Source organism: Phyllopteryx taeniolatus, chromosome 18 (assembly GCF_024500385.1).
Source record: "Phyllopteryx taeniolatus isolate TA_2022b chromosome 18, UOR_Ptae_1.2, whole genome shotgun sequence".
In the NCBI taxonomy this organism is placed as follows: domain Eukaryota; kingdom Metazoa; phylum Chordata; class Actinopteri; order Syngnathiformes; family Syngnathidae; genus Phyllopteryx; species Phyllopteryx taeniolatus.
The window spans coordinates 10328405-10356345 of NC_084519.1; the positions used below are offsets into that span (position 1 = coordinate 10328405).

The 27941-nt window shown below is 40.7% G+C and overlaps 4 protein-coding genes across 8 annotated transcripts; 2 read left to right on the forward strand and 2 right to left on the reverse strand.

The window, feature by feature from the left end:
• Positions 1-467: 467 nt before the first annotated feature.
• Positions 468-3248, forward strand: LOC133468279 (protein yippee-like 5). Of its 2 annotated transcripts, none has more exons than XM_061753989.1 (3): positions 468-623; positions 939-1113; positions 2242-3248. In XM_061753989.1, exons 2-3 carry the CDS (start codon positions 973-975, stop codon positions 2461-2463), a joined length of 363 nt encoding a protein of 120 aa, XP_061609973.1. In that variant the 5' UTR covers positions 468-623; positions 939-972; the 3' UTR covers positions 2464-3248. The 2 variants fall into 2 exon arrangements, with proteins under 2 accessions (XP_061609973.1, XP_061609974.1); XM_061753990.1 differs by having other exon boundaries at positions 958-1113.
• slc35a1 (solute carrier family 35 member A1) lies at positions 2517-11531 on the forward strand. 2 transcript variants are annotated; one of them, XM_061753988.1, is made up of 9 exons: positions 2517-2643; positions 3977-4191; positions 4417-4600; positions 5643-5802; positions 7512-7664; positions 8446-8512; positions 8593-8769; positions 8847-8981; positions 10600-11531. In XM_061753988.1, the coding sequence occupies exons 2-9, from the start codon at positions 4182-4184 to the stop codon at positions 10731-10733; spliced, it is 1020 nt and encodes a 339-aa protein (XP_061609972.1). In that variant the 5' UTR covers positions 2517-2643; positions 3977-4181; the 3' UTR covers positions 10734-11531. The 2 variants fall into 2 exon arrangements, with proteins under 2 accessions (XP_061609972.1, XP_061609971.1); XM_061753987.1 differs by lacking the exon at positions 2517-2643 and having other exon boundaries at positions 3750-4191.
• On the reverse strand, positions 11458-20464 carry rars2 (arginyl-tRNA synthetase 2, mitochondrial). Of its 3 annotated transcripts, XM_061753984.1 has the most exons (20): positions 20308-20464; positions 20085-20158; positions 19881-19983; positions 19464-19547; positions 19286-19386; positions 19157-19212; positions 19006-19089; positions 18133-18209; positions 17089-17247; positions 16908-17014; positions 16275-16367; positions 15975-16035; positions 15206-15282; positions 14889-15013; positions 14310-14377; positions 14105-14214; positions 12464-12559; positions 12304-12378; positions 12142-12205; positions 11458-11598 (listed from the first exon to the last, which is right to left on the reverse strand). In XM_061753984.1, the coding sequence occupies exons 1-20, from the start codon at positions 20341-20343 to the stop codon at positions 11512-11514; spliced, it is 1737 nt and encodes a 578-aa protein (XP_061609968.1). In that variant the 5' UTR covers positions 20344-20464; the 3' UTR covers positions 11458-11511. The 3 variants fall into 3 exon arrangements, 2 of the variants coding, with proteins under 2 accessions (XP_061609968.1, XP_061609969.1); XM_061753985.1 differs by lacking the exons at positions 19881-19983; positions 20085-20158; XR_009785441.1 differs by lacking the exons at positions 11458-11598; positions 12142-12205 and having other exon boundaries at positions 12337-12378; positions 14064-14214.
• Positions 20465-21311: 847 nt separating this feature from the next.
• akirin2 (akirin 2) lies at positions 21312-26421 on the reverse strand. The gene is made up of 5 exons (XM_061754661.1): positions 25886-26421; positions 25493-25624; positions 22572-22721; positions 22402-22473; positions 21312-21573 (listed from the first exon to the last, which is right to left on the reverse strand). Exons 1-5 carry the CDS (start codon positions 26055-26057, stop codon positions 21563-21565), a joined length of 537 nt encoding a protein of 178 aa, XP_061610645.1. The 5' UTR covers positions 26058-26421; the 3' UTR covers positions 21312-21562.
• Between the last annotated feature and the right edge of the window lie 1520 nt (positions 26422-27941).

Sequence of the window (27941 nt, forward strand, 5' to 3'; positions counted from 1 at the left end):
TGTGGAGAAATTGATGGATGGATGTTTATTTGGGTTATTGTGCCCACTGCTGGTCAGTAAAATATAGGACGTCTGTCTTTTTAGTGCCTAATTTTGCAATTGGGGGGATATCCAAAGCAATCTCGTCTATCTTTGGTCTCTAGAATCCACTCCGAGTCCATTGGGTCCTTTGGCGAAATTAGCTCCCTGGACCATGCTGTGTCATCTGTGCGCATTCTGCCAACTGCATTATTCAACGGACCACGGCAAACAGAGTTCAAAATAAAAGAGAGAACGTTCGAAACTCAAAATACACGTGGAAGTGTGAAAGCCAGTCTTCGGTCAAATCGAATTTTTGTCGTTTTAACGTGTTTTGTTTTTCAAATTAAAAGTGCAATTTAACCGATGTGAGACCAAGCTAAGCGACACCTTGTCTTCCTTTGAAATTTATTTTGAAATGAGCGGAAGTGTCTGGTACGGTAGTCACAAACACTCTTGTGGCTGCTTGCCTCATCGACGTTGCTTTTTGTTGACATCATAAAACGGGAAAACGTTTTGTCACGTTTGAAAAAAAACGTTTAAAAAAGTCTTACGCAAACGTATCTCTTGTATAGCAGTCCTTTATTATCTTGGAGCGACACGAGGTAGGAAACGTTGCCTCTTGTTCTCGTTTGTTGTCGATTTTGAAATCCCAGGCTCGATGGTGTTTCCTATAACAGAATATTAATTTGTTCCCCCCCTATTAATTCAACCATCGTTGCATGATTCCCCCCGCACCCCCACTGAATCAGTGCTGCAAAATAACCACAAATCACGAATGCTTTTCAATAAATCACAAACACTTGTCCATTCACAAACTAGTCACTGGATCAAATTGTGATTTGCCCCAATGTATGCATCTGGAGAGGCTCTTGTGTGTTTTGCCTCATATTTAAAATATTTTTTTTTTTTTTTACCAGCTTGTTTTGTTTCCCATAAGCATCAGTGAGAACGATGGGACGCATCTTCTTGGACCACATTGGAGGCACTCGCCTGTTCTCCTGTGCCAACTGTGACACGATTCTGACCAACCGAGCAGAACTCATCTCCACCCGCTTCACTGGAGCCACTGGCCGGGCCTTCTTGTTCAACAAGGTACCTGCGTTCGACTTCACCTGCGCGGTCAAGACAGAGACGCCATCTGAATTGTTTTGGTCGCAACTCTGAAATTAACTCATTCACTGCCAGCCTTCCCAGTTAACATGGATCTTTTGACTTCTAAAGCCGTCAATGGCAGTAAATGTGTGTTAAGTGTTTGTTTTTTTAAGTGAGGGTAAATTGTTAAAAGATGAAGATTAAAATAGTTCATATACAAGATAAGAACCATTGACAACAAAACAGGGCATCTCAAACACATATGAAAAAACATCAATGAATGAAACCTAACAACAACAATGCCAATATTCCACGATATGGCCCCAAAGTAGCACTTTTATTGGTTTGTCCTGAGTCCAAAAACAGCAAATAGGTGAGTTTTTCAGAATAACGGAGGGTATTCAGGATATAAATTTCTCAAGGCTGCAGGTGCAAATAGTTAAAGGGGTATGGTATTAAATGTCGTGTCGTGTTGCCGGTGGCTGACCAAGATACGGCAAGATTTTGTGGCAGTAGTCTGACATAGTTCCATCGTGAAAGACCAAATTTGTCTTGTAGTCTGATCAAGGCATAAAGTGTAATGGTTCCTAGTGCCTGGCAATGTAGTGTTTTGTATGTAAGGAGAAGGATTTTTAAATTCCAGTCTAGATTTTCTAGGATGCCACTGCAGTGAAGCTAGTACAGAAGAAATAAAATCTCTTGTCCTGGCTCGCGCAGTGGCGTTTTGGACCAGCTGGAGGGTCTTTACACTCTTACTTGGGCAACTTGTTAATGGAGAGCTGCAATAATCCAGTCTTGATGTCACAAAAACTTGAACTAGTTTTCGGGCATTGGCATCTGAAGCCGACAGCTGCTCCTGAGTGAGTGTGCTCATTGTTTGTTTTACTATTCTCCCAGCATTCAGTTAACAGCAGAAACATTTTTGCGACAATGGCTCTCCTTTCCCACATGCAAGGGCATGACAGCAAGTATATTATAGAAACACAAAACGCTCAAACCTAGCCTACATAGATATGTCTTCGTCATGATACAACACATTCTATTTCTCAGACAAGGGGTTTTAGGATACCAATAAAAGTCGGACAGATTTATTCAACCAGTTGAACATTATCTGCTCTCTCTCTCCAGGTTGTAAATCTACAGCACAGTGAGGTTCAAGACAGGGTCATGCTGACGGGAAGACACATGGTGCGCGACGTCAGCTGCAAGAACTGCAACAGCAAGCTGGGTTGGATGTACGAATTTGCCACGGAGGAAAGCCAGCGCTACAAGGAGGGCAGAGTCATCCTGGAGAGGGCGCTGGTGAGGGAGAGCGAGGGCTTTGAGCACGTGCCCGCCGATAACTCCTGAGCTCACGGCAGTGACTGTACTGCTAAGTCAGCTTTGCCTCCAACAGCTGCGCACTGATTTGCATGCCGGGAGAGTCCCAAAAACGGCAACGTAATATCACAGTTTGAAGAGCGGGTTCAAACATGAAGAGGTGGACATGGAAGTGTGACACCACCATCGCTTCCATTTCTCTTTCTAATGGTTTGAATTTCATTGTGTTTAACAGACTGCGATGTTCATTATGGTGTGATGTTATCGGAGAAGCTTGTTAAACTGTGAAGTTTCCGGGTCTATTCGGGAATATACGCTTTGGGCCAATTTAGACTGTTCAGTCTGATTAAGTGAGGGGGGAAATGCAATATAATATTTTGCACCAGTCAGTTCCGTGTGATGCCGTTGATTTGAATTTTTCTCCATGATGGAGTTAATTTCCACCTCATGATAAATAATAGACTATCTTAAGGGATCAATTGTGATCTTTTTGCATGACTGTGCACTTTAGTTGCCCCCCGATATCATATAGAAATGCCCTTTTGATTCATGTTACCTGTCAAGTTGATGGATCGCATTTGGTTAAATGTAGTTGTTTAAGTTTACTGTATTTAGAATGATAAATACATACTTACTCATGTTGTATGCTGTACCAACCTCACCTTGATGATTGACATAAACATTACAGGGGCTCCTCGTCAAAATAGTTAAGTATAATAGTATGTTGAACCTTATACAATTTAATGCTATAGCGGTTTTGAAGGATGAAAATATTTGTCATTTTCAGTGAGAAATAAAAGACTCGTCGTCAGTTTGTTGAGCCTTTAAATATAACGTAACCATGGAAACATTTGTGGTGCATTGGGGGGGGGGGGGAAGGTATGCGAAGCCCTGGACTACTATAAGAGCTAATTGGAGTCAGGAATCAGCCAACTTAGTCCCTAATTTCTCCTTTTCATTGTTATTTTGAACAGACAACTCATTAGCAAATTACTGGTTTGAGTTATTAACAAAGTCAGTGTTTATAGCTGACTGTAGTTTCAATTTGTTGTGCATCTTTGGTAAAAGATGTGCTTCAGATTTTTCTTCAAAAGCTGATCCTGCATTTGTGCGTATGCACGGTCTGAGGCAGTGGCGTCGTTAGGCCTATTTTTTGGGGGGGACTTTAGCCTGTTTCTGTTAAAAAATGTTAAAAAGCAATTTCTCATTGTTCATTAGCTGTTTGTGAAAATGTTGTGCTTGTGCGTTACATTCGTTTACATCCTGTGCATCATCAATATCATCCGCCCCTAGCCATAAAACCTAGTGACGCCCCTGGTCTGAGGAGGTTCTAAATTTGGCAGAGTTCGAACAAAAACAAGTCCCGAACATTTTGATGAACGCGCACGTTTGACGCACAAATCTGCGTATGCACGCTACGTGAATCGTGAACGAAGCCCAGGGAAAGTTAGCATTGTACTGCCGTTTTCATTGTTGTGACAGAGAAGAAGGTCAGACCGCAGTCCAAATGGGACTGTGTTGTATTTGTGTTTCAACTTGAAAGGCAAACCAGTACGCCGGGTTAGCTAACACCAACAGACGACCGACAACGTCGCAGGAGGAGGTAGGCACTCGCGCCGCTACGTCGGGGGAGGAAGTTGCAGCAGACGGCCACACGAACACGGCTGTGCCGCCCCACTGTTGCTGTTTTGACGGCAAGCGAGATGATTTCACGTTTTTAACACGGACGGACACACATCGCGGCAACAATGGGCGCCGGTGAGTTTTTTTATTTTTTTTTCTTGTTTCCCCCCCACCCACCCACCCGTTTCTATTCAGCTAACCGGCTAATGTTAGCTGTCGCGGTGACATCAAGTTAGCCACAAATAAACAACTGAAATGACAACAAGGCGAAAGACTCTAGTTGTACTTTTGACATGATTATATTCAGCCAGCGAGCGTAATATCGCGCTGTTAAAACACGTCCGTCCGTTCCCTCCTCAGAGAACGCGAGCTTGGCGTTCAAGCTGTATTGCCTGACTGTGATGACCCTGGTGGCGGCCGCATACACGGTGGCGCTGCGCTACACGAGGACGACCGTCTCGCCGGGGGATCTCTACTTCACCACCACCGCCGTGTGCATCACCGAGGTCATCAAACTAATACTGAGCACGGCGATGCTGGCGCGGTAAGCGTGTGTGCAGGAGATCTTTCCTCCATGGGTGCTTCGAACTGGACATAACCGAGGCTCTGGCAAACAGTGATGAAAGGGGGTGAAAAAAAACCAACTAATCCATACCGAAACGTACGCAAGCGTACCACATGAGTAGCCCGAGGGCCTTTTCGAAAAATAGTCATGTGACGTTGTGATGTTCCACGAATGTTGTCAAAGTAATCATTTGAAAATGAAAACTGGTAGAGATTTATCGAAATAAAGTCTTGCATATTGAGATATATCGGTTTTGGAGTTATTGTTAGAAATGATTACTACGAGCAGTGTCTTCACAAATGAATGTCATTAACTCATTCACTGACAGATATATCCAGTAAACATGGATATTTGACTTCTCAAGCCGTCAATGGCATGAATGTGTTTATAGATGACTGTAGTGGGTCCTGATTAATGCAAAGGGCTACAAGTATTGCATTAATCAGGACCCAAGAAGTAGGTCTGAGTTTCAAAAACCCATATTGCCTATGAATGAATGTGGTTGGCTGTTTGGCGGTGGTTGGAGGGGCCGTAGGCACAGAATGGGGGGGCCAGGGGTTTTCTCAGTTTTGTTGTATGCACTTGCCTTTAGTACTATTTTTGTCCTTGTCTTTTAGAAAACCACACCCACACAACTGTAGAATACAAACATATTGCACGAAGAGAGAGAAGTGCATTGAAGGGGGAAAAGCAACACATTTGTCCAAGTACATTGATTGTCATCCCTTCTCTGAGTCAGCCTCAAGTTGTGTTTGGGAGCACACTCAGATGTGAAGACAGCCCACTTATCCAGAACTCCGGATCCAGCGAGAAAGGAGGATAACTTTACAACATGTTATTTTCCCAAGTGCTTTGACCTGTTTTACAGAATGTGGAAGTTGGTTGCGCATAACCCCTACTAACCAACACAATTGTGGCTCATGAAAATGCTGAGTGGCTGGCTACTCTGGGAAATAACTTGCTACAGTGGCAGGTGAGCAAAAAGTTAATGTCAAGGCCTGCTTGTATGTGTTCTTCTTAGGGAATCCGGCAGTGTAAGGAAGCTGCTGGGCACCCTAAAGGAGCACCTGTTGGGCAACCCCAGAGAGCTGCTGAAGCTGAGTGTACCCTCGTTGGTATACGCACTCCAGAACAACATGGCCTTCGTGGCACTGAGCAACCTTGATGCTGCGGTTTATCAGGTAAACTCAGCCTGTAAGCAGAAGGTGTGTTTGCTTGAAGAATGCGCCCTGTTGTATCAGATTAGCCACATGCAGAATAGTGAGAAAAAGTATACACACATCCTATAAGAACATAATCAACTGAAGTGCCGAAGAATCTCATGGCGTTAAGGCAAAAGTTGAAGAAGATTGCATATCTGGTCTGGTGTGATGTTGGTACTGTCCTGTAGGCAGGAGTCACGTTCTCGTCGTTATGTGACTACATCAATGGCTACATTGGCAGGGGTGGTTTCATCTGTAGCGAGTCTCAAGTTCTGGACCTGTTGACAAAGTATGCGTCTCTGTGGACTTGGTGTGTGCTATGACCAACCAGCGGATTTACAATGATGGCTACATATTTGTCAAGGTTGTAGGTGAGGGAGTTGATTCTGCTGACGATAGGCCCGAGTGGAGCTCCCGAGTGGAATCCGTAAATGCAAGGCGTCGCTTACCCTTGGTACATGCGTCTGTCGATTCCCTACTCCTTCAATGATCATCATCTTGTATCCAATGAGGGGATTGTTTCGGCAAAATGACAAAATATTTGTCTATATTCTCCCATGGTTTTGTGTGATTTTATTATTTCAATAGTCCTTTGTTCTTGTGTGGCCTATACAAATGTACTTAGTAGCTTAATTGTTTAAATGTAACATGTGGTAACTAGGACAGGATGCGATAGCAATGACATAAATAACCTGAGTTGTGTATGAAAAATATTTTTCAGTTCACTGAGGAGTGTACTTCCCTTCTTTCATCCTGTCTTCAACCTCCCTTTTCTCTCAAGGACAAGATAAGATGTGAATAGGTCTTTTCTCTCACTTTCCTCATTTCCCTCCCACTTTTTCAGTTTAATTAGGCATTGCTTTTCCATATGAGTCTCAGAGACTGGCAGAGATGCGGGCACCTGTATCCTCTCTTGACTCTCTCTCTCTCTCTTTGCCAAGATATTAAAACTACAAAAACTCAACGTGTTGTTGTCGTCCATGATGGCAGTCAGCGTTTCCTTGTCTGTGGTGTTGAGGATCAAAGGGCATCTTGTCAGCTGGTAGAATTGTGATGTCGTCGTCCTTCTTTTCGAGGATAGTAGACAAAAATGAAGAAAATTAACAGACTTTGTTGTGAACCAGATGAATATGGCACTTGCCAAGCTGAAGCTGAGCATTCTCGAATTTATCTCTGCAAGGGAACAGCAAACTTTACATTGATTTGCAGTAAATAATATCCATTGACCTGACCCGGGCCATAAATCCATTGTCTCTCCAGGCAGAAGAATGCCAATAATATTAATTGGTACCTATGTATTCAGTTTTTGGTGGGCCTCAGTGGATTCTGATATTTCAAATCAGACCCAGGCACTCTGTTTGGGAATAACTTTGGGTTTGTTTGATTCCAAACATGTCAGAAAATAGACAAGAATGTTGATCAGTTTTCCCAAGTCAGCTGATGTTCATCAATGTCTTGTTTTGCTTAAAAACAAAGTTGTTTGCTTTTATGGAGGACTAAGGAAATCTGAAAGTTTTCACTTTTCAGACTTTTACTTTTAAAAATATTTCCGTTCAGTGTTGCCATTGCACATTTACTTATCTAGCTACTTATAAAAGTTGGTTTGCTGTACACCTGAAAACACACACACACACACAACAACTTTTGAAATGATTGCTACGCCCCTGATGTTGCATTTCTGTGTGCAGGTGACATATCAGCTGAAGATCCCATGCACGGCGGTGTGCATGGTCATCATGCTGAGCCACTCCCTCAGCAAGAAGCAGTGGTTCGCCATCTGTACGCTGTGCGTGGGGGTCATGCTTGTGCGGTGGAAGCCCGTAGACACCACCAAAGTCCAAGTAGGCCTCTAAACTCATCCACTTACATCTGTGGCCGTGTTTGGAATCATTCACACATTCCCTTCTCCCGAATCACTATGTATATATATGTGTGTGTGTGTGTGTGTGTGTATGTATGTATATATATATATATATATATATATATATATATATATGAATGAATGAAGAACTGTTTTAGAACACAGGCGCGCCATTAATTATGTCATTGCTGTCGCGTAATTACAATATACCAGGTCAACGATGTCAGCTGGTTTGCCTTCTGTAATAAATGTTGACCCAAAAAATAAATATATAAAAAACTGAAAACTGTAACTGTACTTTTGAAGAGATTATCAGTATTTCAGTATTTCAACTTTTGGTCACGTTGTTTGTTGGCTCGCCAAGTACCACTATAATGACCAACATTACCATATTTACGTAGTAGGCCCAAGTGGTAATCTTTTTGTTTCTCTAAAAAGTATATTTAATATTATTGTAAGTCACTGTAACATTATGCAGTTTGAACATTAACACTGTGCTTAAATATAGGAACATGGAAAAAAAGTATTAAATAATAACTCGATATAAATGTATTGGAGAAAAAAAAAGGTAAACACAAATTGGACCTAAATAAGTGTTTAAAAAGAAACAGTTCTTTAATTCAAATGTATTGAACTCAAAAGTTAAATACAACTGAACTGTACAGGGTGTCTGCGTACCACACTTTGAGAATCACTCATATAATAGATAGGGATTGATTCCGAGCACGGCCTTTGTCGTCTTCACTTCTTCTTGTGTCCAGATTGAGCAAAACCCTTTTCTTGGGTTCATGGCCATCATTGTCGCTGTGCTGTGCTCCGGGTTCGCAGGTAGCCGCTGACCATCCACTTGACTTCTTTTAATCGCCATGACATTGCTTGTAACCGCACGCTTCATAACTGTTCCTCAGGCGTGTACTTTGAGAAGGTGCTAAAGAGCTCCAACACATCCCTGTGGTTGAAGAACATCCAGATGTATCTGTCGGGTATCCTGATCACCCTGATTGCGGTTGTGGTTACCGACGGCAATAAGGTCATGGAGAAAGGCTTCTTCTTCGGTTACACGCCCTGGGTGTGTTTCGTCGTATGTAAGTACAACGATGTCAGAGGCTTTGGTGGCATTCTTGGCTACGCTTGACGTCATTTCGCACATTCTCTCTTTCAGTCCTGGCAAGCGTGGGTGGCCTGTACACGTCCGTCGTCGTGAAGTACACAGACAACATCATGAAGGGCTTCTCGGCGGCGGCCGCCATTGTTCTTTCCACCGTGGCGTCCGTCATCTTATTTGGATTGCATATAAGTAAGATAATCTCCTTGGCCCATTGTGTGCATTGTGAGAAACCAGGGAGAGGTTTGTGCGGTCCAACAGGCTGTTCAGTATTGACGCAACCTTTTCGCAGGTGTGTAACATCTATTGTGTCTCTGTTGGAGATACCGAGCTATATTTAGAGAGTAGTACCCTCACTCCTTTCAATATTTCGTGCAAGGTTAGGGTTCAAATAGAATGTCGCACAAAAGTTCATTTGTTTTAGTTGTTCAATTTAAAAAGTAAAACTTGATTATAATAGAATCAACATAGGAACATTTTTATCAGGATGCCAATTCTGGGGTGTTTCTTATCTAATATTTTAATTGCATTGTGGGTTTTTGTTAGCTTTAAGCTGTAATCACCAAAATTATAAAAAATCAATCACGAAATGTTTCACCCTGTGTGTTGTAGTGAATCTTTAAAATATGAGTTTCACTTTTTGAATGGAACTACTGAAGTAAATGAAGTTTTCATTGATACTCAAATTTGTAAATTGGATTATGTAACAAAAGCATTGACCGATGCATGTATAAAAACAAACAAACAAACAAAAAAAAACACAGCGTTAAGTCTGAGAAAATAATTAAACTAGTTATGAAATCTACAGTAAATTTGATTAAACTTTCATTTAATCATATTTTATAAGGCCCCTAATAAGTACATAATTTTGATGGTTTTAAGACACCTGTCTCTTATTTCCAGTGCCAAGTACTGGAAATAATATGAATATACACAATGTGTGATTTGCCGACTCTCTTCAAAATCCCATTTGTGGCCCACCGTCTGTTTTTTTAGCAGCCCGCGACGTATACTAAAATTAACAATTGACATGGTGGCAGGTGTGTGCTGACTCCCGTTAAGCAAAATTGAATGTGATTAGTTAATTATGAACACAGCCACATCCCCAGTGATAAGAGGGTGTGCACATTATTTCAGTTGTTTATCTTTACTTCCCCTCTCGATTTTTTCTTTCAATTGAGTTGTACAAGTTGTAGGTCACATTAATAATGGAAAAAGTTTAAAAACTATTCATCTTGGTTTAATTTTTTTTTTTTTACATCACAAAAATGTTGCATTTTAACAGGGGTGTGCAGACTTTTATATTTCCACTGTGTAGCTGAAATTGTCTGTGATTAAGAATAATAATGTGACAAAGTTTATTATTTAGCTTGCGGGTGAACCCAATTCAGATGTAACCCAAAATGCACTATAACCTTAACAGGTCAACTTAATTTGGCGACCTTTCAACTTTTGAATGCACATTTCAAACTGCTGAATGTTTCAGTACTTTTTGCACTTCTACGTACTGTTGTGGCCTGTTGATAAATTGTTAGGCATCGTCCTGGTCTCATATAAAAATTTGAACGGCACGACGAAGAGGATTGTTTCCCAACTCTAATTGAATCACAAAATGTATTGGTTGATTCATGGCTCAAACGCCACTTGTGGATTTTGCATTTCCGCTTATGAAGGTTATAGTGCATTCAAGGTTCATCCATAATTTTCACTCGAAAGCCAAATACACTTCACTTTTTGTGAGTAGTGTAGATATGCACAGTACGTATAGGCCATCTTACTTACTTTCCTGATGTGGTCACTTCCCCCGCAGCGACCACTTTCTCGTCCGGAGCCTTCCTGGTATGCGTGTCCATCTATCTGTATGGCCTTCCAAATAAGGACATGTCCACACTCAGCCAGGAAAGCGCGCACACAGAGTCCCAAAAGAAACTGATTACTGTGTGAGTCTGCAGACTTACTGAAGAGGGACCTCAGGAGGAGGAACCCTGCTATTTTTCCTCCCCAATAATCACTGAGTTTTAGTCAATCATTCTAGAAGAAAGAATCCATTGGATGTGGGTTCTGTCTGCACAGAGTGTAAATGAAGCACTGCAGCACCACTTATTTAATCGGGGGGGGAGTGATTTTTTTAAATTATTTTTTTGCGTTGTCATTGTCACAACTGAAAAGAACTTGTGATGACTCTACTAAAGTGAAATGTGACGCTGATCATTTGTTAAAATCTCAAAGGTTGCACTGTGAGAAACACGATAACGACCAAGTGCATTGATTTCGTTTCTAGTGTGTCAAATATTCATGTTAATGTCTTTTTTTGTTTGTTTTTTCTTGTCTTTTTCCAACCCCAGTGTAATGCATAGATTGTGAATGTATAGAACCTTTTCATACTTGAAATGACAAGGACACATTACAGGACACAGTTGTAAATGTCAACTCTCTTCTATTTGCAAGTCCTGGATCTATATTGTGTTAACTGAAGTCTGAATTGAAATGTAAACATTTGCAACAAAAAAGCTGCCATGTGGGAGTGTACTCTGACCACATTTTGAGGAACCGTATTTTTTTTATTTTAATTTTTTTTTTTAAACAGCGGTCCTGTCCCTGCCAAACAAGTCAAACCAGTCCAAAGAGTGATGGGTTGCTGTTGTGTTACAAATGCACTCAATTAAACTGATTGTTTTGTTTGTTTTTAATTAATAATTGAAATCATGATCAAATTAAATATTTACATTTTGTCAACTGGAATGATGCCAAGAATTCTCATCCCGTTTGCCAGAACTGAGCAGGTCCCGCTGAAAAGTCTCTTCCTTGCCTGTGAGTATTCAGAAAATCCACAGATATGACTTCATACTACTGCTTTTTGTAAAAAAAAAAAAAAAAAAAAAATCCTCATTGATTTGTACATTTAGATTTTTGGATTGATTCAATGTACAGTAACTGTCAAGGTCTCTTGTCACCACTTGAGAGATGATTTTAAATAACAGGAGAGGTCACCAGAGATTTAACAACTTTAAAGGATGCATGACATGATCCCAGATGGATCAATAGGAAAGTTTAGCATTCTGAAGGGTGTAAATCTCAATTTTCAGTATTTTCCACTTCAAATATTAATCCTTATTGGTAAAAATGAGATCCATGTTGAATTTAGTATCAAAGTGTATTTCATTGTCTCCTCTCTAACCCTCACCTTTTAGCACCTGTGTATCTGAGGTGCTGTTAAAAAAAAAAAAGCATGGCCAGTTGGATTTTGTATGATTTTTGTACTAACAGTTTTCTGTATAACCAACTACACAGATGTGATAAAAAATAACTTTTTAGAAAAATATTTAAATATTTTTTTTTTTTTATTATATACCTGGGCTACTTGTTGTGAGCTCCCTTTGACTGGCAGCTCTCTGTGCGCTGAAGCAGTCAAGTGGCTGTGAGAGAGAGAGAACGCCCTATTTGAGAATCCATCCATCTCCAAACAGCTGTGAAGTTTCCTGCTCGCTCACACCCGGACATCCTTGTTCCTTACCACAGCTTCAACAGGAAGTTGAGCAGGTGTTTGGGTTGCAGATCCTGGGCCGACTGATATAACACCTCGTCGTAGCTGCGGGTAGACAAAAGGTGGCATTTTGTTTTGCAAATGCTGAGTAAGACTCCCAAGAGCGTTAGCACTTGTTTGTTCATCTTACCGGAGTAGATGCTGAAGAATGGAGACGCTTGACTGCTCGGTTAGGAGCGACGGGTCAAATGTGGCTGTGTCTATGTCGTTGTTCTTCCGTATTAAACTGCACAAAGTGGTACAATGTGATTAAATGGAATCAGCCAACAAGGCTGGACATACTTTATAACAAAAAGGAGGCTTTTATGTATATTGGTCATTCACAACTGCTTCAAAAATTCTGAAAAAACATTTTCACATTCTAAAAATCCCACTTTACCCAGAAGTCCACATTGTACTCCCCCCAAATCCCATTTAAGTGAATTAGATCTTCAACTAAAAAGTTCCCCATTATTCCCAGTCCAAATGCAAATTGTTCAGCTCATTCAGCGCATCTTGGCAACTATTTTCCGTATTCCAAAAATGACCCACTTTTCACAGTAAAGTTAATTTTCACAATGAAAATCCCAAATTAAGAGATGCTTTACATAATTACCACCTCCTTCCACATTTCTTGACTGATGCATACAATTGCCATTTAAAAATAATATGCAAATTCAGAAAATCTTGGGAGCAATTCCCATTCGCAGAATGCCCAAGTTAAGATATATTCCCCTTAATTACCGCCTCCTCTCACATTTCTCGACCATTCCAAGTGTCACATTCTGCATTGCAATTCATTCCACAGCATTTCATCTTTTTAGCATTTATATACACAATTGCTAACGAAATTGCATTCCATCGTTGGAAATAGTTTCCAAACTTATACTGTAAATGTGTTCTGTGTGTGTACATTCACGCTGGTGTCAACCAGATGGAGCAGATTAAGACCATCCATTTTCAACACCGCTTATCCTGGTTAGGGTCGCGGGGCGCTGGAGCCTATCCCAGCTGACTTCGAGCAAAAGGCGGACTACACCCTGAACTGGTCGCCAGTCAGTCACAGGGCACATATAGACACGGACAACCATTCACACTCACATTCACACCGTCACTGAGTGGGAACTGATCCCACGCTGCCCGCACCAAAGTCAGGCGAGCGCACCACTACACCATCAGTGACTCCAGATTAAGACCAAACATTTAAATTCATAGTTTCAGTTTTACAGCAACATTAAGTGCTATAGATTACTTTTTAAAAACAACATTACCACTATTTACACAACTCCAGATTGGGAGCATGGTTATTGTTTGTACAAATGCATTTTTGGAATACTATTACCAGTATTTACCATTATTATACCATAATTGTTTGTGTGCTATTAGTTTAAGCAGACTCTGGTTATTCTTCTGATTTAGATGACGATCAAACATTTTATGATCAATTTATGCAGAAATTTAAGAAATTCCAAAGGTTTCACATACTTTCCCTCCCACTGTACCTTTGGACCTAATAGTCCACTCTCTAATTCATCTGAGAGACTTCATGTGCCGTGGTAGGTGCTGCTGTTTTGGTTAGCAACAAAGATTAAATGGACTCAACAGTTAATGTTCGTTACTGCGAATGAAAAGGCTACTGCGCATTTTCTTTCTTGAGGAGTCTATTTGAGGGAGGTGTTTATTTATCTTAAGAGGACGATGCACCAGGCAACTACTTGGGGAGAATGAATCATTGAGGAATTAAGACCAACCTCCATTTTACACTCCACGCCTACATCCCATAATACCACACCTGCAGAGCCGCGCGTGTGTGTATTGGAGGAAAACGCCCGTGTCTCCCTGAGCCTGCAGGATCTTGTCCCAGTCAAACTTGTAGTCCCCCTGCAGCAGACCTCTGAAGTCCTAAAACACATTTTTTAAAATTTTATTTGTTATATCATTTTGACAAGCCATCAGATTGAAGCCTCGACATGTGACCTTTTGTTGTTGTCGTTTACCTGGGCAATTAACGCACTGATTCCCACTTTCTGTGCTGTGTCCTCTGCATCATCCATTTCCTTTGTCACTGTGAGATGTAAACAGGAGAGCAAAAGGATTAAGAGCTCACCAAGGCTTTAACATTTAAGTAAAAGTGAACAGTTATAATCAATAATCTCTCTGTAAATCAACAAGATGTAATAAGAAAAAAACCAAATTTGACCTCATATGATTTGACAGAGACATAAACTGTCCACTGCTTGGCTGCAAGCAGCAGAGGCTACTCGGGGGCTATAATTCAGGATTAGTTCCCACACACACACGACTGAAACGCTGCTGATCTGCTGCTACTTGCAGGATGTTGGGCAGACTCAGGTGAACTCGCGCCAATCAAGCGCCGTCCTAATGAACTGCACGTTTTACCAGAAAAATCCGGTCTTTGCGTTTTTACTGAAATGCCTTCCGTTACAACCGCAATTCTCTCACACATCATACTGAAATACTATATAATAACATAGTAAACCCCCGCAAATGGGGTTAGGGACCAAGCCCTGAAAAGTGAAGTGCACGCAGATGAGTAAAAGAGAGGCGGCTAGTACTTTTTGATTGGCTCATGTTCTGCAGCATCCTAGCCCGAGCCTCGTCCAGAAGGTCCTCTAAGAACACCACCTCTCCGGTCCTGGTCTTCATGCCCTGCACCAGGCCGAAGGGCACATGACGACACCTGCGCAAACACTTCACATTAGACTACAGGTACACAAAGAGGTTGGTTTGTAAATACAAATTTGGGACTGCGTCATAAAACTGAGGACCCCCTGCATATGATTTGAAAGGTTTTTGTGGGTACTTGTAGCTCTGCACTCTACATGTAGCCTGTCGTGTGGTTGTGTTGAGTTCAGAGTGTAGTTCCAGGTACCTGTCAGCCCAGGAATGTCCCATAGCTCGCAGGATCTGGAACAACTGCTGGAAGTGATGCGTTTGACTTTTATCTGTCTTCAAACAAAACAAAAGCAACTGCTATAAGAGGAAATGTAACTATGTTAACCTGATGAGAGGCATTCATTGGAAGATGGTCTTAAAAAAACATTTATGAGCTGCTTGCATGAAAGGCGAACGCATACATCAACGTTTGTGTTTGGCAGGCATCGGTGAGGCAACACAAAAGACCTTCGACACGGCCATTAGACGAACGACAGTTGATGTAGAAGAAAAGCAGAATAATCAGTGTAACATCCAAAGTGACTCTAAATTGCCCGTAGGTGTGAATGTGAGTGCGAATGGTTGCTTGTTTGTATGTGCCCTGCGATTGGCTGGCAACCAGTTCAGGGTGTACCCCGCCTCCTGCCCGATGACAGCTGGGATAGGCTCCAGCACGCCCGCGACCCTAGTGAGGCGAAGCGGCTCAGAAAATGGATGGATGGATGGAACATCCAAAATCGAACACAATCCATTTCATGTCGCTGGGAGACTTCAAACTTGTTCAAATTTGAAATACATTTTCCCATACGAAATAATGTAAAATGAATTCATTTGTGACAGGCTGCAGCCAACGTAAAACCACATTAAAATAACTCCAATAAATGAATTACTACTGTAATTGAATTATTTATTAACATAAATTGATCCAGCGATCGAGTATTTACAGTGTCATTTGCAATTACTGAAAAACACAAATACCTTCTTACCACATAAATCATCTCATCAAAATGGTACTTTTCTCTCCGGTCAATGGCTGCTGCAATGTCCCTGAACCAAAAACAAAGTAAGAGATAACTACAATGCTCACGTATTAACACAAAGCTTGAAATATTGAGATATAATTCACTACATTCCACAATACTTTAATACATTCCAATTCAATAAATTCCACTCCTGCTTTCAAGTACCACTTAAAACAATGTCTCGTGTTTATGGTATGTGGGAAATTGGAGGTTTCCACCAGGAGCGGTGGTTTCTACATTTAGAGTTAGGAAAATGGCAGCCACCTGGTTATGTAGAGACTTGTTCCATCACTGCGTAGGACAGTGCAAACGTTGCTCAGGTCTCCGGCTGAGAGATCCACAATGCCAGTCCCCTTCCTGGAAAACACCACTTTTTTGCTGTCAGCTGCCAGGAACATTTCTCGATGACAAACAAATAGGAAGAATTTTGGCTACGAATGTCTGTCAAACAATTGTGACGTTTATCGCCTTTTGATGACGTACAGGTCGGATACATATCCGATTTTTTTGCCACATACAAAAGAAGCATGGGTCAGATTTGAAAAAATTTAAAATAAACCGCAATTGCACTGTTCACAGTGACATGAAAAACTGACCTGTAGTATGAACATAGCCAAAGACTATATTAATGTGTGACCACATTCTCATTCTTATTCACTTGTTTTTATAGATTCCGGGCTCAACAAGTAGCCTGCCCCTATCAGCGCCTGTCGTCACCATGGGTGTGCTATTAAAAAAAATAAGCATCTGGGATCTGTTTTAAAATGTCAAAATACTTTTTGAGGTTGCACACAAACCTCAAAAGAACTGAATACTAATTTTACCCATCACATGATTCAATTTGGCCATGTCGTCAATGCTTATCACTGTGGTTACTAATCCAATGCCAGCACGTACTCGGTGGTCTTCAACAGGCCTCGCTTCTGCAGCTGCTGCACCGCCTCCCGAACTCCCTCCTGGTGACAAGACTCCCCCGAGTAGACATCAAAGTGGACCCCTAACCGCTGACAGTCAAAACACATCAGTATGAAGTTCACGTTGGACAACACAACACAGCAGCGGAGCACCTGGTTTGCACCTCGTAAACACGCCGATACTCGCTCACAGTGATGTTCCTGAACTGTTGCCATAGCGACACAGCCCGACTCTCGTGCCGCTCCAGCCGTCGAAAGAAGTTCCTGGCTGCCAGTGTCGTGTCCTCGTTGTGCTCAGCTTCCTTGTTCACCTTTACGTATACCTGTAAAAGATATATACAGTACACCTTCCAGTCTATATATTTGTGACCTATGAAGGTTTGTGCTGTTAGGGTGTTTGGGTAGCACCATACAAGATAAAATCAACTCTCAAGGCTAAACTTAACTGCCCCGACACGCAAAAGCTAAGTCGAGATGTGTTAGTTCAACATAGTACATTGGCACTAACATGCCACAAGATGGCGCCAAAGCAGTGTCTAATGGAAAAGTGATAGTAAGTAGTCTTGGTGCATTTCCGAAAGAGGACAAATATAGCGAATAAGGGAGCTTTTCCGTGAATAAATTCCCCAAAAAATAAATAAATCTGCAAATAGGTGGAAAAACACTGTATAAGAATCTCTAAAAAAAGACGTACACCGATTGGCCGCTTCACCGTGACTATTTGCAAACTTAAAATAATCCAATAAAAGAGCTCGGCATCATACTGAGAGCTGTTTCTAATATTTTGACTCTCTCATCTAGCTGGATTCCTATTAACTGTCATATAAACTAGCTAACTATAACTGCTAGTATACAATTTGTCAGTTAACTGATTATTTAGAAGCTACGGAAATAATATGTCAGTTATATAATAGGTTGCTCGATCCGAAGAAAAATTCCAGAAATAAAGAAAGTGGCAGCGGTTGGATTCGAACCCACAGCATCGAAATGACTGGAACCTAAATCCAGCACTCGGCCACACTTCCCTTATCAGCTCGATGACATTTTGTGTTTATTATTTTTCATTTATTGTCACTTTACATCTTTTCTTTTTAAGAAAGTGGCAAGATTAACAGTTTGTGCAACTTACAAGTGCAACAGTAGGAACGAAATGAATGAAAAACCCAAACGGTACAGTTGTGCACAAGTCAATCTAAATGCAGATTCACCTCATACAAATGCTGTAAAGGGTTTTCTGCCAATTTCTCCTGGCTGCCAAACTGACTGAAACCAGCTCCCAGCAAACCTGAAATAAAAAAAGAAAAATAAATAAATAAATAAAGTGAGGAAAAAAGTACCATATTCAAGAACATTCACACAAATGTAAAAGACCCTGTAAAGATGTTTGAAGATTGCTGATGAAACGTGCAAAGACTGAGAGCTTTGTAGAGCTGAATTGAGGCGATCTAGCATTAAACTGTTTTTCACAATTTCAGTTTTGCTGATTTTTTGGGGGGCCGTGGCGGGTAGGAGTCCACCCTTCCTCACTATACAAGAACTACAGCGCCTTCGTTCACGTCAACAATAATCTGGCACAATTGCCAAGTCCAGTTAGCAAGCTAGCTAGCTATGCCTACACCCCAAAAACGTATTGGGTAATGGAGAAAAAAAAAAAGTCTGATTAGTACCGACCTGCCCGCTTTAGAGTGCCTCGTTGTCGAGGCGTGAAAAAGCCCGGCGACGACCCGGGATCTATTTTAAGTTAATATATTTTTAAGGCTCAAACATGTAGGGATGTGTGGGCATAAGAGAGATGCTAGACGAAGTAGCATACATTTTTCAGCGTGGCATGGTTTCACACATTCAGCAGACACGCACGCCCACAGCGTTTCGGAGTGGAAACAACAAATTGACTATTCATGATTTTGAAGCCTCATTTTATATACTTTGGGGGGAAATTCATTCAAACATGGCAATGTTATCAACTCAACAACAAATTTAGAAGATACATTTAATTTCATTTTACAGGGACTTGAAGAATTGCATTAAAACAGCAAAGGTCTGATGAACGCTTAAAAAACAAAATCTGAATAATCACTCACCAAACTGCATTCCCCAGTCTCCAAGGAAGTTCATTCGAATAACTTTGTTCCCAAGAGACTCTCTCAAGTTGGCGATGAAGTTACCTTCAAAAAGATCCTCGTTTAGTGTTTAATATTATTATCGTGTTTAATATTACTACCAAAAACTCACCTATGATTGTAGATCGTAAGTGTCCTGCATGGAACTTTTTGGCTATGTTTGGAGAGCTATAACATATAAATGTATCACTACTTGCTGACAAGCTACAAGACCTCGCATATGTTGTGTTGTAAAACATACCTGTACTCTACTAATGTCGTTCCTTTCTGAAGGGAATTCAAAAGTTCACTGTGAAGCCCGATTTTTCCCTGGTGCTCTGTTCCAAATGGTTCTAAGATTTTCTAGAACAGAAAAGAACAGAAGCAAACAGGCAGAGTAGATACAGTCAATAGTATTGGCAAACAATAATATTACTAACCTGGGCAAGAAGTATGCGATTGATTTTGAAGTTGATTCCAGCACTTCCCGCTGCTATTTCCTCCACCACACTGTCCCGCTTTAGCTGAAAAATATACTGAGGATCACTTATTTTTTAATTATGATTGTTAAAATAAACAATTTAACACTTTGTATTGTACATACATGCACAAATGCCAGATTTGTTTAATTTTTTTATCTTCACGTGTGGGGTCGATAACAGATACATAATCTTTAAAATCCTTCTGTGTTTTTGGGACGTGGCAGGAAGCCAGAGTATCCAGGGGGAAAAAAGAAAACGTTGGCACAACGATTGGAACCTCAGAAATATGAAGCAGACAGTTACTTTTTTTTTTTTAACTTTCAAAAAATAATACTAGCTATTCTGTGTATTTTTCCAATATCTGATCAATCCTACCTGATAGGCCAAGTGTTCTGTTTGCGTCTGGATGTCTCCACTAGCTGGTAAGACGCCATTAGTTCTTAAAATGCTAATTGTCAGCCTAAAGTCAGAAGTCTGCCTGAGGAGAAAGGTTCCACAAAGGTTTTGCAAAATGTGGTTAAAAGTCAAGCTTTACATCTGACTGAATGAGTGTGGAGGGGGGAAAACAAAAGGCTTAACTGTTTCTTAAAGACTGGGACAGCTGACAGAGCAGGTATGAAGACGTCATCAGGCTGATGCAGCGTCCTGCCCAGCTAAACAAAAAATATATATACATATTACAAATGAAATAAGATGATTATGTATTGCGAGAGCTATTAGTCAACCGTGCCCTGAAGGACTCTCATGCTTCACAGTTAGCATAGCACGGTGTCACGTCTTTTAATTTTTAAATCTCCATTACCTTTGCTGCTATTGTTCGTTTGAAGAAACAAGCCATATTCCTAGTAGGCGATATATAGAGTTTGAAAATGTTTTTGTTGTTTTTCTTTAACGACAATTATTCTTCTGTGCACATATGCCTTCACATCATTGGTAAATAATCGAAAGCACTTCCTGTTCTAAACCCTTTCCGGTACCTCGTCCAATCACAGGCCATGCTTCAATGACGTAACACAATGGAAGAGGGTAGTTCGATTTTTCACCATATACTCCCGACGGAATCTTGAATGTTTGAAACACCAATTGAATTCCTTAAAAACATATGCTTGCTTTATGTAGAACATTTTGTGTTAACATATTGTTGCTTACTAACATAATTGCCTAATGGATTTTTAACTGCGATCCAGGTCATGGTAATCGGCAAAAGTTGAATGTAAGCAAATGTGCTATTATATTTCAATTAAACGCTAGAAATGAGTATCCCATTTGTTGGTTCACAATACGTTTGTCATTTCTCATTTTCCATTTTAATTCTACCTGTCGTTTGTGTGAATAACTGCCCTTTTTATTGTATTTCTTGCTGTGTGAACTCTGTGAGCTATAAAATGACATTGTAGTCTAACAAAAGCATACTAGTCTTTAAAATGTTCATTAAAAAAGGTCATCTCATCACAACGTGGAAAAAATAGGAAGAACTTTTTGTGGAAATAGTTTATTAGTTTTCCCAATTTTACACTCCTCTTTACAACAAGGAGCAAAATATGTTTTGGTATGATGAATACGTCAAACAAAAAACAAAATAAAACAAAACGGTGTGTACAAATGTAGATGCAATAATGCCTGTACGACGTAAAACAAAAATAAATTTATGTTCCTTCACGTCTAGTCTGAAGGCTATCCTTTGACAGAATTTAATCACTTTCCCAAAATGTACAAACAAAACTTAGTAAAGTTAGTTAGTAAAATAAGGACAATTGAAAACGGAATTAAATTGAAAAGGCCAGAGAGAGTTATGGTGGCAGTCGGCCTCGTATATGTGAAGGCATCCGAAGAAAAAAGCCAAATAAATGTTGTGAGGCCACTGGTTGAATTCATTCACAGAAGGTCCTGGGACACTTCAACAGCAGGGAGTCCTCCAAACTGCAGCAGCAACAGCAAAAAACGTGAAAGCTGAAGACTAGTCCATCTAGTCCACTGGGAGGCGACATGGCACAGCTAGGAGAAAGTCCAAGTACGCCACAGAGGTTCCAGCGCATAGTATTACTCTCCACATCCATTCAAGAAACATCTAGAAGGGGGCGAGGACACGAGAGGATTTTTCATTGGGGTAACACGATGTTCGAATTGTAATCACAGGTGGTTGAGTCTAGCATCACTGGGTTAGTCCGTCAACGAGTAGACTTTCATAACACTAGTGTTGACTTAAAAAAAATAAGAGTTGTGCAACCCCCTAATAGGTATTTAATCTTTTTACATACCTGACATGTTGAACGCTTAGAAAGATGCAAGCGTCAACTATAGGCTGATTTTGTAACTTTTTTTTTTCATATTATTGCAGTTAGGAGGGCTAGGTGGTATTGCCTCAAATTCGTATCCCGGTATAAATTGATTAACTCCACAATACTGGGATTGTATACATATAGATATAAACTTAAGTGTAAAAATTATAATAGAAATTTCCAAATGTGTTATACAGTCCTCTTAGCAAAGCTACGTTGATTAAAAAAAAAGGAACAATTTTGAGAACATTTATTGTGCAGCTCTCAAAACTTGACACTCCATGGTGCAAACCAAAACAAATAACATTCCTGATATTATAAGCATTTTTTGACCTTATAGGCTTCTCCTGGCTGAGTTTTGCAGTAACGTACTGATTCATTTCCAATTTTCGGACGTGTGTGCCAAATTTATAGTGTCTATCGCAGATACCGCATAACTCTAATTGCATTATTCATCCAATAGAAAATTCCTGTTCCTAGAATGTTATGGCTTAAAATATGCATGGTAATTGACAAAAAGCTGTAGTGCAACCTTTGTATACAAATATGCACTGTGAGTTGATAGGTAAAATGCAACATCATAGACAAACAAGAGAGGAGAAAAAAAATACACTCACAACTCGCGGGCTGCTCTCCAAACCTCCGCATGAGCTGATCATGTGTGAACTTGACAAAGGCATCGTATTGCTCTGTTGGCAGTGAAAAAATAAACAATTTGAGTAGGCATGAGTCTCATTATGGGGAAACAAACTGCAACAGGTTTTTTTGTTGTTGTTGTTCTTCATGCCTGCTAATTTTGTTGTGAGAATCTCTTCGTACTCCTCCTGGATTTTCTCCTCGCGCTCCTTCAGTAGTCTTTCACAGATCATCCCGACCTGTCGCAGGGAAAATAACGGCGGCTCCTTCCTGGTGGGAGAGGAAGCGCCTGAGCACGAACCTGTCCGGGAAAGAAATCTCACAGGTAAAACACAAACTATAGATCCAAATGGGAGGCTTGCTGGCTCCAAAAATACAGACAGGCAAAGCAGATTCTGTTGTCCATTTTCGGTCAGCCGATATCGGCTTTCCAAATCAGCAATTTTGTTGATTTTTGTACATTTTTCCTCCCCCTTTACATTCACTAATGTATAACGTTCTTCTTCAAATGAATTACAACCCAACTTAATTTAATTACAAGAAATTGTCCATGTAACAACTATGATGTCATTATAATTCTAACATATACTAGTTCTTTAAAACTGGTTAAATGTTAGGCATTCCTAAATGTTACTTCAAGCGCTGTTGCATCTAGTTTAATTATTTGCCTGTTACTGTACTCGTTGAAAAAGTGTATTTTGTATAACAAAATGGAAAAAAGAATTCCAAGGAAAAATGCGGTATCGGGATACGTTATTTGATTGCTACTTTTGGCAAGAAAGAATTTAAACCTATTATTGGATATTGTACAACAACTGTTAAGGGGTGCAATTCACAGCAGTGTGTGATCGGCATAAAAAGGTGATTTCATTTTTTCCTCTCAAGCGCCACGATTCAGATGTGTCACGGCAGCAGATAGAATCGGATATCTTTAGATCAGAATCGGGCCTCTTCCAAATTCGGATAGAAATGCGACAGGTATCGAATATCTGCCGATGCGAGCGAAAGTCAAGCATCAACACAGATCAGGTATACAGTCAATGCGATGGTGACGTTTTTGAAATACACAAACTTTCATCATGCCCATACAACACAAATAAGGTTTTTTTTTTAATTAAAAAAAAAAAAAAAAAAGGAAAACACCTGCTTGAACTCTACACTACAGCAAAAGCATAGACAAATAAGGTCTAAAAATGGTACATTTGAAGTGTGCTCGTCATAATTTAAACTAGCAAAATAATTGCAGATGGCTAATGAAGTTTTTTTTTCTTCTTTTTTCCACATCAAGCGTCGGTCGGCCCAGGCCAAGTAAACAGTACGTAATTTTCATATTTATGTCTTATTGTTTACGTCTGTGTTATCACAACCGGGTGTTGATGCTTGTGCAGTCAAAGTCGACCCTCGTCTATTCTGGAATTGCCATGCGCAAACTTAACTTGCAAATGTAGAGGACTCTGCATCTTTTGGACAATTGTCCAAAAAATTTTTTTTTTTTTTTGTTTTTTTATAAATGTCCCGGCATTACCAGATAACTATTAACCTTTTATTGCTCAGTGACTGTTTTTTGTCAATGTCTTTATGTGTTCTCTGTCAATTGACTGTCTGTTGTCGTACTCGAGCGGCTCCAACTACCGGAGACAAATTCCTTGTGTGTTTTTTTGGACATACTTGGCAAATAAAGATGATTCTGATGTTTCTGTACAACTGAAACTATTGGTTAAAAAATGCACAGATTTGCACCTGTTCACGTTTTTTTGTGTGCTCTTTCTGTAACATTCCAAGATGCTGCCCAAATGCTTTGCTCCTCCTAAGGCTCGCGTCAAAAGAAAAATGTTATGATGCTTCAGGTTGACGGCAAACCTCCAAGTGTTTGGGAATCATAGCTTTGGTTAGATTTAGGGATTACATTTTCAATACAGGGGCGGCACGGTGGCCGACTGGTTAGAGCGTCAGCCTCACAGTTCTGAGGACCCAGGTTCAATCCCCGGTCCCGCCTGTGTGGAGTTTGCATGTTCTCCCCGTGCCTGCATGGGTTTTCTCCGGGCACTCCGGTTTCCTCCCACATCCCAAAAACATGCATTAATTGGAGACTCTAAATTGCCCGTAGGTGTGAATGTGAGTTTGAATGGTTGTTTGTTTGTATGTGCCCTTCGATTGGCTGGCAACCAGTTCAGGGTGTTCTCCGCCTCCTGCCCGATGACAGCTGGGATAGGCTCCAGCACGCCCGCGACCCTAGTGAGGAGAAGCGGCTCAGAAAATGGATGGATGGATGGATTTTCAATACAGCGACACCTGCTATTCATGAGTTTAATTTGTCGCATGACCAAGCTTGTGACTTGTGACCCACAAATATATATATATATATATATATATATATATATATATATATATTTATTTATTTATTTATTATAAATTGCAAACAACTTAAGCACCCTAGCTGCGCCTTTGTTAACATGACGCCTCAGAAGGAGCAGGGTGGAGTCTTGCAGCGTTACAGCAAGCACAAAAAGGTAAGTTTTTCACTAATAGGTTGCGTTTGTTAAAGGTGAACTGTGAATAGGTGGGAGTTGACAGTATAGTAGGGTTGCCCAGTGCACCGGTAATACAGAAGTACCGCTATACCTTGTTGTGAAAAAATAAAAATGTGTTTTCGGTACAGGTACTTCTGCACAGGTTGGCAGATAACACTTCTCCAAAAATAGGCTCAGTGTGCTTGCTTCAAGCTGTTTCTGAGTCACCCCTGTACATATGTAGTTAAGATATGCAGTATAGATGTATATATACACACGTGTATGTGTATATATATATATATATATATATATATATATATATATATATATATATAAATAAAAAACGTGAATAAGTGTGTAAATATAAAACTGTGACTAGTCAGATTATTAAAAAATTTAAAAAAAACATGACTAACGTTAAGCATGCGATGGTTTGGGTATCAAGGTACTTCATGCAGGTATATTATGTTTGTCATTTAGTATCTTGACAAAACGGAATTGAGGCACTTGGACCTGCAGTGCAAATCCAGCCTTAGATGAAGGGATGAGACTAAAATGTTACCTGATAGGGAAGATCCACTGGGAATATTGTGAAGCTCCAGAGGAGGGAAGCCGTCTAAATGCTGGAAACAAGTGTCCAGGTTTCGTCGTTTGAGCCGTTTGTATTCCTGTTTGATGTTGTGCAGGATTTGCTCTGTGACGGAAACACAAATCACAACACGTTAACACATACATACACGTGTATACACACACACACACACACACACACACACACACACACACACACACAAAATGGGGTTGACGTGACAACATTAAAAACCAAAAACAAAACAAGTTCAATCATTCAAGACGTTTACACTCGCTTACTCCTGCAACACGTTCGGTTAGCGTCCACAACACGTTCCAATGAAAAGCTCGACAAGTCCTACACATCTAAAAGTGGTTAAGTGGCAACCTGTTGTGAGCCTGGACGACACTTGTCCAAACGGCGAAGGCTCCAGGCGGAGGTACTTCTGCGGCGACGACACGGGAGACCGGACCGGGGCGCACCTCCTCCTCTTGGGGGAAGCCTGGTTCAATAACGGGTCAAAATCCAGAGTCCTTTTCAGAGTAGCTCCACACGCCATGACGCTAGCTCCCCCAAATGTCAACAAGACACAAGGAGCTGCAGTATTTCCGTTATCTGGCGATCGGCGCTGGGAGACGCCACTGCTAGTTAGCAATCGTTCGCCGGCGACGGAGGGCAGCAGCAATTCCGGGGTGTGAGAAAAGGCGACTTGCTCGTCTCTCGCTGCTTTCCGTTGACCGATGTCACGCAATTTAATTGGACAAACGTGTTTTGTACCAAAGCGGACACAACGATACGTCTTAGCTGTGGCGTATCGTCAGATGAAAGTAGATATTTCCTCGCCATACAAGGTAAGACAACGGTTAAACGCTCCGCCGACTTTGATTCGTTTAGCTTGTCGCTGCTGCGCGCATGCGCGAAAAAGCGCCCCTTTTGTTGGTAGTTGTAGTTTTTAAGATCCCATGATCGTTGACGTTTTCCTCACTTGAAAATTACATTTCCCGACAAACCCAAGTGACGTCTTCTTTTTTTTTTTAAATACAGTACTGTGGTTGTGTGGCTGGAGAAGTTACTGAACGATTTCGACTTAATATGCAGTTCCTCTACATTAAAAAAACAAAACAAAAAACAGTGGTTCAAAATTATTTGTCAAATTCAAATATGATCAGAAATGAAAATGAAAGTTCATAAGAATAGATTGATGGATATACTTCATCAATCCCATGAGGAAAAATTAGCAATTTATTATTTATGCAATACTGTACACGTACACACATAACAGCCTACTGCATGCGTAAATGTGTTATTTATTATTAGTACTATTTGTATTATTATTATTATTAATGTTGATAATTTAAAAAAATACATAACATATATTATTATTGTTGTTATTTTTGGAAAATCAATTGTTCTACAAATCTTTTCATAAAATATTTTTTATTTCTATTTTATTTTTAAAGTGAAAATTTGGCACACAACACAGAATTAGTTATTAATAAACCTGACAAATTTGAATGATTAAAAAAAAATCACCACATATATAAAATGAGGCTTGAAAAAAAATAAATCAAGCCATGGTCTCCATTCCCAAATGCTGTGGGCATGTCCTCTAAATGCAGTGAAATTACACCCTGCTTAACAGTCAACTGTCAATCAAATACCATTACTGCGACATGGAAAAAAATGGATGCGCCTAGCATCTATCTTATGCCTAAACATAACTACGTTTGAACTATATCTGGGCCATTACGGGGCTTTCCTGTGGCGCAACAAAGAGGTGCTCGAAAGCGACCACAGGAAAAGCCCCTGTCCACATGATGGCTGTCAAGTCAGACTTTCCCACCACTTTCTGTATTTTCATGGGTTTGCGCTTTTAATGTTGAAAGCTAGTGTATATGACCTCCCATCTTTCAGTTATCTTTTGGCCTGCTTGAGAGGAAATAAACCCCATCTGTGTGTAAACACGGCGGCACGGTGGCCGACTGGTTAGAGCGTCAGCCTCACAGTTCTGAGGACCCGGGTTCAATCCCCGGCCCCGCCTGTGTGGAGTTTGCATGTTCTCCCCGTCCGTGCCTGTGTGGGTTTTCTCCGGGCACTCCGGTTTCCTCCCACATCCCAAAAACATGCATTAATTGGAGACTCTAAATTGCCCGTAGGCATGACTGTGAGTGCGAATGGTTGTTTGTTTCTCTGTGCTCTGCGATTGGCTGGCAACCAGTTCAGGGTGTACCCCGCCTCCTGCCTGATGACAGCTGGGATAGGCTCCAGCACGCCCGCGACCCTAGTGAGGAGAAGCGGCTCAGAAAATGGATAGATGGATGTGTGTAAACACCAGAACACAATGCAGTGTAGTCAGATGTGCGGACCACTCTGGCTACAGAGGCATAGCTAGCTAGCTAACTGCATGTCGCAATGGTACCGGATAGCCGCTGGATAACCACTG